Source organism: Lates calcarifer, linkage group LG18 (assembly GCF_001640805.2).
Source record: "Lates calcarifer isolate ASB-BC8 linkage group LG18, TLL_Latcal_v3, whole genome shotgun sequence".
Taxonomy (NCBI): domain Eukaryota; kingdom Metazoa; phylum Chordata; class Actinopteri; family Centropomidae; genus Lates; species Lates calcarifer.
The window spans coordinates 17,090,683-17,103,268 of record NC_066850.1 but is presented as its reverse complement, the minus strand read 5'-3'; the positions used below and the strand labels follow the sequence as shown (position 1 = coordinate 17,103,268).

At 42.6% G+C, this 12,586-nt stretch overlaps 1 protein-coding gene across 4 annotated transcripts in view; it reads right to left on the bottom strand.

Annotated features, from left to right (window-relative positions):
* Nucleotides 1-12,586, bottom strand: part of scube1 (signal peptide, CUB domain, EGF-like 1) — a 99,523-nt gene that overhangs the window by 17,879 nt on the left and 69,058 nt on the right. For all 4 annotated transcript variants that reach the window (XM_018697181.2, XM_051077534.1, XM_018697183.2 and 1 more), the window contains one exon: nucleotides 838-960. In XM_018697181.2, the coding sequence (XP_018552697.1) occupies nucleotides 838-960 (123 nt within the window). The remainder of the gene's footprint in view (nucleotides 1-837; nucleotides 961-12,586) is intronic.

Here is a 12,586-nt window from a genome sequence, read left to right as displayed (position 1 = left end):
CGATTAATCTTTCTGCTTTGGTTTCTTAGCCAGTTCTGGCAAATGCTCTAACACTGGCATGTAGTGTATCACCCTGAGCTATTTTCTCTGGAAAGGCTCATGGGCACAGACAGAGCTGACAGATTAAACATTATATTTCATTTTAAGGTCATGTTGAAGCTGAACAGGCCAGATGTCAGCGGATAGGACAAACCTGGCAGCTATTGGCAGGCATGACACACTGGCAAAGGTGTGTCAGAAATAGGCACTGATGCTATGTTGTGGCTAACAACACTCAACACCACATTATTAAAGACTCAAAAGACACTACTGATGATGCACAGTTAATCCAACACACACACACACACACACACATGCACACAGTGTTTGGTGGCGCCGGGCCACAGAAAGAAGCACCTCAGGGTTTTGTTGTTAATAAAAATCATTTTGTGTTTGTCTTCTCTTCTGTCTTGCTTGCTGCGACTTGCAACCAGGAATCTGCCTTTGATTGTACAAACATAACCACAGATCACAAGGAGGGTTCTACATGTACACTGCACACCCAGCAGAGGAAGTCAGCCACGCTGCTGCAACGAGCTGTAGGCTGTGTCTCCAGGGAAAGATGACTGGGTACATTTAATCCTTCCTAACTTATGCATTGAAGCTTTTATGCGTTTACATTCGGCAATGCATTTGCACAAAAAAACTGAAAAAATGACACGTTAGCCGAGCTTCGTAGTTTTTTTTTACACTAGCAAAAACACGCAAGTGCTAAGATAAACTAATGTCCTGCAGTACGCCCGGACTGGATGAGAGATCACCTGAGTGTATTCAGACCTGATGCTGTCAGTCACCGACCTTGGCATGTGCGTTCATCAGTGAGCAGTTTGTGGCCTTTCTGACAGCTGCATTCAAAGGAGCCCACTGTGTTCCGGCAGAAGTGATCACAGCCTCCGTTGTTCTCCTGGCATTCGTCGATGTCTGGGTGGAGAGAGGAAAAGAGTGAAAAAGAGAGAGACCATCAGCAGGCATAAGTTAAAGTCCAAAACCTCAGTCTGTGATTAGCATGGCCAGCTGATGGACATTTCAGCTGCAGCCAATGTGGCAGGGTGTACACAGTCCACGTTCAAAGGAGAAAACATCAAAATTGCAGTTTGGTTTGATGTACTTTGAAAGTGTTGAAGTTGTCAATACATTGCTCCAGAGATATCCCTGTACATTTAATGCCTGTTAAGTGAACTAATGCTGAGAGACTTGCTCAAAAGAGACAAAATGAACAGGACCCAGATGACACAGATCTAGAACAAATGAGTAACTCAACTGAAAGGCAACAAAGAAGTAAACCCATCTCTGGCTCAGACTCTATCTACTTAAAGGGCTTTGTGAGAAGGTCTGTACTGGCATCAGAGGCTTAGATGTGTTAGATGGAGGGATTTTTTCCTTACACTCTCATCATGGAGTGTGTACCGGAATGATACATTTAGTGTTATGTTTGTCTACCAGGGCTCCAGCAGGCAGTGTGGGTCAGTTTGTGGAGGCTCAGCTGAGGGCTTGCTCATAAGGATCCCACTGTCTCATCTCATGATGTGCTAGTTACCTGGAACTAATGGAGTCTAGCTGCTGGGGGAGAGAGAGAGGTGAGACATTTCCTGTTTTTTTCCTGTATTTTTTTTTTCTTTTTTTTTTGGTAATAATGACCCTTAGATACGTCATACGCTTCTTCGTTTAGTTTGGTTTTAAAGAAGAGGAAGACCAGATGATTGACTGTGTCTCATAAAAAAAGTAAAACAGGAAAAAGTTGGAAAGTAAAGAAAATGGAAAGTAAAAGTTTCAGGGAAGCATCATTAAAATCACATTTGGGCCTTGTAGTGCAAAGTAATTTCATGTTCTTGCCAAGAATAGAGAGGTGGTAACAGTCTTGTCTGTTGTCCTCCTTTTTGCCTTTTGCCTGACTTAGTAGTTTTATGACAACATGTCTGCTACCCTAGACCCTATGCATGTAAATTTACAAACTCAAAAGGAATATCAATACAAACCCCTGTATGACTGTTGTTGCTACCAGCTTAACTGCAACATTTGTGTTGGAGTTATGATCACACAAACAAACAGACCCGGGGTGCTGGGAGAAAGTGTCCGCTCAGTGGAATAAAACCTAGATACCTGAGCTCTAGCCCAGGTGTGGTGCAGTGATCCAGAGGCACAGATTCGAAAATAATAATAAGGCGAAAGCAACTGCCCCCGAGGCAGCATGTTCAGTGCCAACCACAAAGCTGCTGGCAGATCTGGTTTCACAAACTGCAGAGCTCCAACCTCATTCTCTCGCCTCATCCAAGCTACTGTGCCCTCAGATGAACCCAGACTGTCTTCTACCTTTTTTCAGTTTGATAATCAGTAGTTTATTCATTTAAAAATAAAAATAATTGCTACTCCTTGTGTCTTATTTATAGCGAGTGCCCATATTCATATTATGAAAGCTTGTTCCTGTAAAAACTTTCTAAAGGAGGAGAAGTAGGTGAGTAGGAGAGATCAGGCTGGACAGATATAGAGAGCAGAGAGGGCGAAAGAGGAGCAGGTAGGAAGAGAAGGAAAAGAGGCGCTGGAGCAAAGAAGGAGGGAGAGGGGACAATAGTCTGGCAGATTACACAGGCTAAACCCTTTTTGATTGGTGCTCTAAGTGATGAAAACTGTGAGGGATTACCACCTAAGCCCCTGAGTGGGGAAAGAAGTCGAGAAATAGAGGAGGAGGAAGAGAGGAGGGGAGGGTGAGGGAGAAAAAGGAGGAAGGGAGATGATGGAGGTAGATGAGGCAAGACGGAGAAGAGGGGAGGAAATGGAAAGAAAAACAACAAGAGGGAGAAGGTAGTCGGTGCTAGAAGTTCATGAGAGAAAGTCGCTGCAGTAAAACACATTTCAACATCCTGAAAATTAAATGACCAAATGCATCACCAGTCCATTCAATTCTATTTATATAGCACCAATTTACAAGAGGTTATCTCAGAGCGCCGTTCATATAGAGCAGGTCTCGACTGTACTCAGTGCTATGGTTATGGTTTGATTTGGTTTAGGCACAAAAATGACTTGTTTGGGTTTGGGACTGTCATTGTCATGGTTACAATAAGGAATCATTGATCAGTTCAGACACAAGACACAAGGTGGTGGCGAGAGCACAGAGAGGTCCAATCAACACACACTTTCAAATGGCCAAGCAGCCAGTAAGTCAACCACTGTGTTTTTCCGTCAGGGTAGACTCCTCAGGCCTCCCTGGCCTGATACTCTCGCTCTGTATCCTCAGGGAGCTTCTGCTGAATGAACTCTTCATCTAAATATGGAGCTGAGACAGGAATCCACAACGAGCTGGCTGCGCGCTGTGGTAAAAATGAAGTAAAGTGTATGTCCTGCTGTGCAGTGTCAGCAGCCTTTTAAACAGACTGTCCCTCCATCTGGCTCAGCTAAAACAGATTGTGGCTGGTGGGAAGAGAATGGGGCTCAGGGTTTTTTAAGTAGAGCAGGACAGGTAAGGGCTGTCTAACATCCCAAAATGTGATGTTACACCAGGGGAGAATCATCTCCACTGCCAGTCATCTATTTACTACTTGACTTTTAACGGTTTTGCTCTTTCAATTCCTCTCTGTCTTCTTTCCTGTCTCTCTTTCTCAGTGTTTCTTCTCTCTGTTTTGTCTTCGCCCATGCTGTGCTGTCTCATGTCTAACCTGCAGCGCCAACTGCCCCAAAGGATTGCTGATCAATCACAGCCCAGTTCTTTTCTTCAGCATGCTGACAGTAGCTTGTAGGCCTGATCTGTATCAGTGAGACAGCAGAGGCAAGGCTGCCTTTCTCCTTTCAGGTTACACATACTGCACATTTGCCAAACTTAAGACTACAGAAGAAAAGGGGTTTTCAAGACAACGGAATTTTAAGATCATAATTTCCTGCATTTGGTGAACTTTGAATGAATCATTTAAAAAATACAGTATATGGCGCAGACCACCGGGGGAAACGCTTCAGGAGTGAGGAAATCTGAATTCTCTAGTCAGATGTGTTGGCAAGACATCTACACAAACTAAGAAACACACACACACACCATTCCTCAGTATTCTGTATCTGCCCACATCGTCCTCTGCTCTGATGCCTATGTAAAAACAGTGGATACCACCCTGGGTCTATCCTACACAGACACAGCTTCGTAATTATTCTGGCAGCTGTAAACACTGGCAGAACCACTGCATCTACCCACACTTAATGACCACTCTAGGGATGGCTGAGCCTTATAACGGGCTATATAATTACCTTTAATGGAGCTTAAATAAGCTTTGAGCTTAAATAAACACATTAAGTCTCTGCACATCTTGAACTGATAAAGTGTGGAGAGAAGAGAGAGAGGACAGATAAAGGCGAGTCAGGAGAGTGGGTGAAGGGGGAATGGAGGTTTGTCATAGTCAGACAGAGTTTTCTTAACCTCCATCTATTTGGTATTTGTACTGCAAATTATTTTCTCACCTAAAACAGCATTAGAGGAACCCAGTCATTTTACAGCCACTCAAATGTCTTTCATCCAATTACTGTGGCTGTTGATTCTTGCAACGTCTGATATAATTCACGATGGAGGAGGTGCAGCAGTTTACAGGCAGACTACTGGCTTTTTGAGGCTGAAATGTTAATCGTAAAGAAACAAACTGTTCGATCAAAGTGGAGCTCCAAAATTACATTTTGGTCTTCAGCAGTCATTCAGCAATTTCATAACTGACTAAAGATTTCTGACAACATACTCATCATGCTGTGAGCATGACAGTGTTTAGATGGTGTGAGCAGATAGGACACACAGAGGGCGCAGAGGAGGAATAAAGTAAGGAGGGAACACGGCTGAGTCCAGACAGCAGAGACTGATAGAGAAGAGCCGAACTCTCGTCTTCTGATCGTCATGGGCAACGTGAGATCGCTGGACAATAAGATGGACAAGCCAGTGGCCCGAGCGGGAGTTTTGAGGGACTTCCTGTGAGCATAGTGTTTATTTTTGTTTCACAGAGACATGGCCACAGGAATATCCTACAGATCCCCTCGCTGCCATCGATGGCTTTCAGACAGTTCAGGCAAACAGGAGAAGGAACGTTTCTGCAATCCAGACATTAAACTTTTAGAGTTGGGCTACATCCATACTACATATCCAGGGAGTTCTCACATGACAGCTTGGTTGTTGTTTACGTTCTGTTCTGTTAAGACTCCAGACTCTGCAGGTGAACCTGTTGTCTGCTAGAAGAGGCTAGCTACCCCACACATTACCTTATGCACATTCACATTAATATGTTTTTCTATTCACTTACTGTGTATTTATTATTATTGCTATTCAGCGTCTTTTTCCTATGTGTTCCTCCCGTTGGGGATCATTAAAGTTTTTCTGATTCTGATTCAGATTAATGCTCACAAAGGAATGCATATGGAGAGCAAGGAGAGAGGCTGAATCACTCTCAGAATTGTTATTGCTTTATAATCAGCGACAATTTACCAATAAGTAAAAAAGCATGCACACAAATGTACAAATGTGCACATACCCCACACAGTGACGCTATGTCTCTCACACCTATGTGTCCCTCCACAAACACCCAACTCTTTCCATCTCTGTCTGTCCCTGTGAGAGAGAAGTCATTTGTCACTTTCAGAATAGGAGGTTTGCCCTTTGCCTTTGTTTACTCTCACACACACACACACACACACACACACACACACAGACACACACACACACACACACGTACAGACTCCTGGGATCCATCTTTGACATTTATTTTAGACGAATCGATATCTCGTTCCAACCTTCGATCAATAATTCCATCCTTTGCCAAGAGCTAAAGTGTGTCTCTCTGAGTATCACACACTGAATGTCAGATCTACTGACAGACTGTCTATCTGCTACAGTCTGCAGATGACATGCAATTTGCAGGTTTCAGAGAGCCAAATTTAGAACTTTTAGGGCCTTTTTAATGCTACTGAGAATTGGATTTAAGAGCAACTTAACAACCAAAATAAAGAAATAAAAAAGCTGGCAAAAGTAGTGCATTTCCAATTAAACATGGCTAATAAAAGTTCTAAGACTATAAATGGAAAGTTAAAAAATGTTACCAGGAAATGACATACAGAGAACATGATGTCAGACTTACTTAAAGTATAGTCAAAGAAAACGTAACATAATATTGTATTAACCTTGTTCTATATGTAAACCTTCTATTGTGATGAACAAAGCTCACTGGAAACACTACCACAGCAATACTGCTGGTTTAATGTTTAGCATAGTTACACAATTCATGCCACAGTTTGTGTTCCTCACTTTGTATCTTTCAAGTACTTGAAAGACATAAAGAGTCTGTCAGTGCCCCTATGTTTTTTCATCTAAAATATAGCCTTAAGCAACAATGATGAGTCTAAGCAGACTGCAAGCTGCTTGCCTCTAACTTAATTGAAAAGAAAAAATAATAATAATAATTTCCTTTTAAATAATTCATCATGATCCTCATTATATGCTGATGCTCTGTAAATATATGAGTGTAGTGAAACCCCCTGAACATACAGACTTGATGTCACTATGTGTTCATGAATAATTGCAAAGTTTTGAAAATGACTTATTTTGACAATCCAAAAATGATTGGCTTGTAAAATTAAAATGTATCAAAATTCCTTTAGTAAATGTTGGTCAGCATTGTCTGTAGATGATGAATATTAATTTTAATGAGGATCGGATGAACAGCCTCTGACTAGTTCAATCTGCTTTCACTTTAAATGTTTTGAAAACGGCTGGAAAAGTTGACATTTTTGGAGCAGAAGTTCAGTGGAGCAAAAGTGAAGGGAGTACTTTAAACTTAAACAGTCAAAACGTTGGTGATAAAATTCAGAAAACATTCTTCATCATTCTTCTGGGGTCAGGTGTATTGTCAAATACTTGTCACTGTGCACACATCATTTGATATATCTGAATACCATTTGACACATGTGATATCTAGTATCCACAGAATGTTTGTGTCAATTTTGGTAGCACTGGAAGGAAGACTTGTATATTTTATATTTTTTATATTTAGTATATTTGAAAAAATGTGATGCACTAGTTGCTATAAGGAAAACTTTTGTCACAATTCAGTGGATCTGCTGAGAAAATCTTAGCTCTGTAGGATATACAGGTAATTTATGTTGATGTTTTGATGTCATGTAACGTATTTTGCAATATTTCTGCCTTTTTTTTAAATATATAAAAAAGAAATTACATAAAAATGCACTTACTAACTCATGTGACGTGAGTCTTTGTTGGCAGTCTCACATGTTAAACTCTTCTGTCACACTACCAAGGAAAATAAAATGTTTGCACTGTAATCCTGGTCCAGTGATTAGCAGTCGATTCAGTGTTGGGAGCATCGTCGCTCTGACAGCGATTAGCACCACAGGACGCGGTACTACAGTCATTCCTGTTAGCTGTAGTTTACAAGTTGTATGCCATGACAAACTTAGAGCAGAACATCCTTCAGATTCACTGGGCTGAAAAGTTTGTTTGATGTGACACTGAGTAATCGATTAGAAGTCTCCCACGTGCCTGTCTACATTGGTTAAGAAAAACATCTGGCACTTTTTAACACAGTTTCCCAATAACCCAAATAATAGGCCTCCCACACAATTGAATGTGAAGTGAATCTACAGGCAGTTGAAGGGTGACCTTCAGGGAATTCATTTTTCTTCCAGGGTAGATATTTTGGATGTGAGCGCTTCACTGTGCTGGCTGTGGAGGAGGCTGAGGGCCAAATGAGAAGGCTTGCTAACATCCACCTGGGCCAAAGGAAACAAGCCCTCCACCCCCTTGCCTGCTCCTCTGTGAGCCTCAGGGCTGTGTTTGAGAAGTTCAGTGTTTGGAATGAGAAACCCGACTCCAACAGAGACCCTGACGCTGCTGTGGGGTTCAGCCGCCTGATTAAGACCCACTGACCGACCCAAGGCGGCCTAAACTATCCGCCACCAGTGTAGGTTCAGTAAATGAACCTTAACTTCTCACTTCTGACCCCAGCATCCAGAGGTCAGGCACAGGGTCAGGCTCTTACGTAAGAGGCTTGTCTGTCTCTCGCTCCTGAGAGAAAGACTGAGTTGGAAAAACAGGTTAAAACAAACAGATCAGGAATTAAACTCTTGTCTCTAAAACTGCATTTAGACTTGCTTGTGCAGCTCATGCCTCCAGAGTACATGCTGCACACAGTGGAGAGGAGCTGTGTAGTTTTACTAAATATTTGCAGCAAAAAGCAATTAAAAGTAATGCATTTGCAGAAACTTGAACCTCTATAAATAATTACAGAGTACAGGGGATCTAGTTTTCTTGGGAGCGATGGTTTTCTTTGCAGGGTGTTGCCAGTGGAGAGGACAGACATCAGGCCGGGATGCAGCATGTATTTATTCAGGTATTAAATGACCCCTGTGCCTAATTCTGTTTAATAACAAACACTCCACGGGTGCATTAGGGTTTTATACAACAATAAAACAGCCAGTGATGTGGGCACGGTTTGGCCAGAATGGGGACTGCTGGCTGTACTGCAGTCATGTAAGGTAATGAAGACTGCAGCATTATGACTGGATTAGAGCGCCTGATGAGTGTGGATGCTGAGGGGGCTCCAGAGCTGTGACTCCTCACAGAAACTCTACCAACACACATGCATTAGAATCAATATTTTTGAGATGGTACTGGAGTTGTTATGTATTTTCAGCTTGAATTTCATTTTGGGGAAGTAGAAGGAGTCACAGGGGACGAGCAGGGCGGGTGGGGAGCAAGAGCTGTGTTCAGGTGGTTTGTGCCAAATGTCCTGAGATGCTTCAGAATGGTGCAGTAGAGCTTGTATTGACAGTCCAACACTGGAGGACGACTTTGTGGCATGGAACCCTGCAAGTGTCTGTTGGTCACGCTCCTGACCTGCTGCACTGTGGGCTCTTCCAACTGCGAAGACTTGCAGTTTGGTCGCTAGGTCTTAGCTACAGTCCTAACTCTCCTCACTGGTGATACTTCATCCTCGCGGACTTCAACACCACGCTGCTTCCGCTCCATGGTGAAACACACACATCTTGCGAGTGGTCACAAAAATGCTTGTAACACTAGATGTTCATCGTGCGACGAAACGCACTGACTCACAAAAGTCACTGCTCGCACCTGCTGAATGTGCATTACTGTGCTCTGAACTTTCTGATTGCACTTTGTGTTTAGCAGTGATCACAAAAAGGTTACATCGTTTTGCTGCAGCAGTGGTGTGCCTGTCTCTGTGCATGTGTTTGTATGCATAAATGGATATGATCCTTTCTAAGTCTACTAGTTGCCTGGAATGAATGTGATCATGTCCTTGTTTTGTTTGATCTGATTGCGTGTGTGTGTGTGTGTGTGTGTGTTTTTTTTTTTTTTTTTTTTCAGGTCTTTTCAGGTAGAAGAGGAATGCAGGCCAGTGGGAACGTGTCTCAGGTGCCAATACACATTATGTACTATACAGCACAGTACACCAACCACACAACAGAAACACTCACACAACCAGTCATCCATGAGCTTGTATGTGTGCAAAATAGACCAGCGTGCATCAGCCCACAGAAACAGAAGCATGCACACGCGCACACACTCACACACACACTCACACAGTAGCTTATCCAACCTCCAATGTGCACCTTCTAATCAAACATCTGGAAGCTGTTCAAAAACAACCTCCCTCTCTCTCTCTCTCTTTCTTTCTGTCTCCCAGATTTCAGGCACTGTACTGGACCCTCCACTCGCCCACCTCCCCAGCCCAGGTTTTATGCATGTGGCTAATAATGAATTAATGCATAGGTTGTTTGATAACGTTCTGCACAGATATAAATTTGATGGTAAAACTGCCAATCCTTGGAGAGCTTATCTAGGTCTGAGTGACAGTTGGACCTGAATGGAAAGTGCTGTACACATCACCACTGAAGGATAAAGCTGCAGATCTGCAGTAGAGAGTTCTACATGGAGCCGTAGCTTAAGCCTTTATCAGCCACGACTGCACGTTCTGTACTGATTATGAAACAGTGTTTCATTCCTTTGGACAGTCTTTTCTGAAGGAATGGTCATTCCGGGCCACAGGTTTTCTCAGAAGAATATAGAGAAATGGCAGCTCTTTCATTCTGGGTGGAACTCATATGGCTGGGAATCTGAGCAGAAGAAACACAATAGAGATCTGCAGATGATGAAGCTGTCTTTGTGTTTGTCAAAATGTTGAGGGCTCATTTAAAAATAGATTTGAATTAGTACAGACTAATGTAGGATCTACAGTAGAAAGATTTTCCAGTGTGTTGTTCTACAGACATGCTCTGTCTGAATGAACTGACCTTCACGTGTGTGCTTAAATCTGGATTCTTTGAATCTAGATCTGATGACTGTTCTGTTGTCTATTTATCCTATCTATTGCTTTTATGTAACATGTAGAATTTTTGATTAAGTATTGTAAAAATTCTAATTCAGTTCCCTCTCTCTCTCTCTCTCTCACACTCAGTTGTCGGCATGAAAGCCCTGTGATGAAACACCTCTTCGGGTTGGCGTGTCTGTCAACATGAGAGGCTGAACCGCCTCGTCTGTCAGCGCAGATGAAAGGGCGTTTATCAGACTGGTGGGTTTTAAACATGCCCTACATAGTTTATATTGAAATGATTATGATAGACAGGCACGACAGGGCACATCCCCTTGGCTTTAGAGCAAGGTAGACATGGACAGGAAGAGAGAGAGAGAGGAGAGAGCTGTCTGTCTCTATCAAGCAATTTAGCGGCACATTAGATGAGACCACCTCACAGCATGGCACTTATGTTGCCGCTAACTACTATGTTCAGTAAACAGCTAAATGGCAGCAATTATACTCTGTCTGTGCGCTACAATACACTGCCACCACCACTGTGATTACATGTGCCACCAGAGTCGACACTCACCCACACATGTGCATATACGTAAAGGCCTCAGCAGGAGATATTGATTAGCTCTCTCTCAAACAGCCACCGCAACCTGTGTGTGCGGTTGCCAAGGTTACAGGAGGCCTCTTGGAATTGACTGAATACTGTTAAGTCCCCATCAATAAAGAGAGGACTAAAGAGCAAACTCACTCTAATAGGGAGAGAGGATGAACAATTCAGATCTAGCTCTGGTTGTACGAATGATGGTAATGATGGTACTGCAGTTGAAACCCTGAGCTGACATTAACAGAGCGGAGGCTGATGAAAGTGATCACTGTCATATATATATTATACTTGCAACCAGCAGAATTAAACTGGGACCCAAAAAAGTGCAGTGCAGTGGCTCGGTGGATAGAACAGTCAACTTACAGCAAGATGGGTTTGACTCAGAATACACTGGCAACTTTCTCCAGGTGTTGTTTCCAACAGACATGCAGTTTAACTGTGGGGGAAACTTCAGCTCGCTATGAATGTGTTCATCTATATGTATGTTGTATGGAGGTTTAAGACACTGATCCCACCTCCCAACACGGTAAGTTAAACTTAGTAAAAAAGATGTTAAAAAAAATAAACAAACACAAACAAAACTGATCGATGGATGGATCAATGGACTGTGGAGTTGTAAGAACCCATGTGAAATTATCCTTAAACACAGTGGTCCCTGTTGCCACAAGATGCTGGCTCCAAGAAGCCATGTAGCCATGTAATATCTGAGATCTCTGCTGCCATCCCAATACAATGGAAAACAACACATTCTAAACCTAACAGAAACATTTCTGTCCCTGTTTTGGATAATCCACATCATAACCCAACAGTTTTCACACGGACTATTTTCTCATCAGAAAATACTTCCAACAGCTGTTAGCTGTATAGCATGTTCTCTAGATAATCCAGAGTAATGGAGACACTGATTGTGGAAAGACATTTTGCAGTTTAAATGTAATTTTTCTGTAGCTATTGGGACAAAAAAAAAAACATGGACAAAGACCAAAATAAGAGAAAGAGCTCTCTTTTTTTGGCAGTTCGGGTGAGCTTGTGCTTTAAAGTAAATGGAGAGCTACGCAGTCAATACACTTTATAAAAAGAAAGGCAGGGAAACAAATTCTAAATGTTTTTTTCAGCCTTGAGGTTAATGTGGTTGCCACTTATTCCTGGACTTCAGCTTCACCCAGGATCCAAATCATTGTGCAGATATCACTGTGTGATCACTCACTCACTCTGTAATTTAAATAAATTCTAAAAAAAAAAAAAAAAAAAAATGAGTCAAACAGTACATCCACAGGTTTTAAAACCTTCCCATAGAGACATATAGGCGATGAAAACAACACCTGTGCTTTTGTTCAGTCTATAAATCCCTAACATCATGGTCTTAACAGTAGCAATAATGTTGCAGGATGTCAGGATGTGGCGCACACTCGTGCATGTGTATATAGACGTTCTGGGTTCGATATCAGTGTGTGGAGCGTGTGTTTTCCTGCTCAGTACCCAGGTGATAGATACTGATCGATGAGCGCTGCCTGCTCTGTGTCTCTCAGCTCCCCTCAGCACTGATCCCCGCTGAGGGATTTATGAAGCCCGGGGGCTGATCCACAGCCAAATTAAGTAGGCGGGGCACAGCTGGACTGCGTGCCTATTCATCTTCCCCACTCAGCTCAGG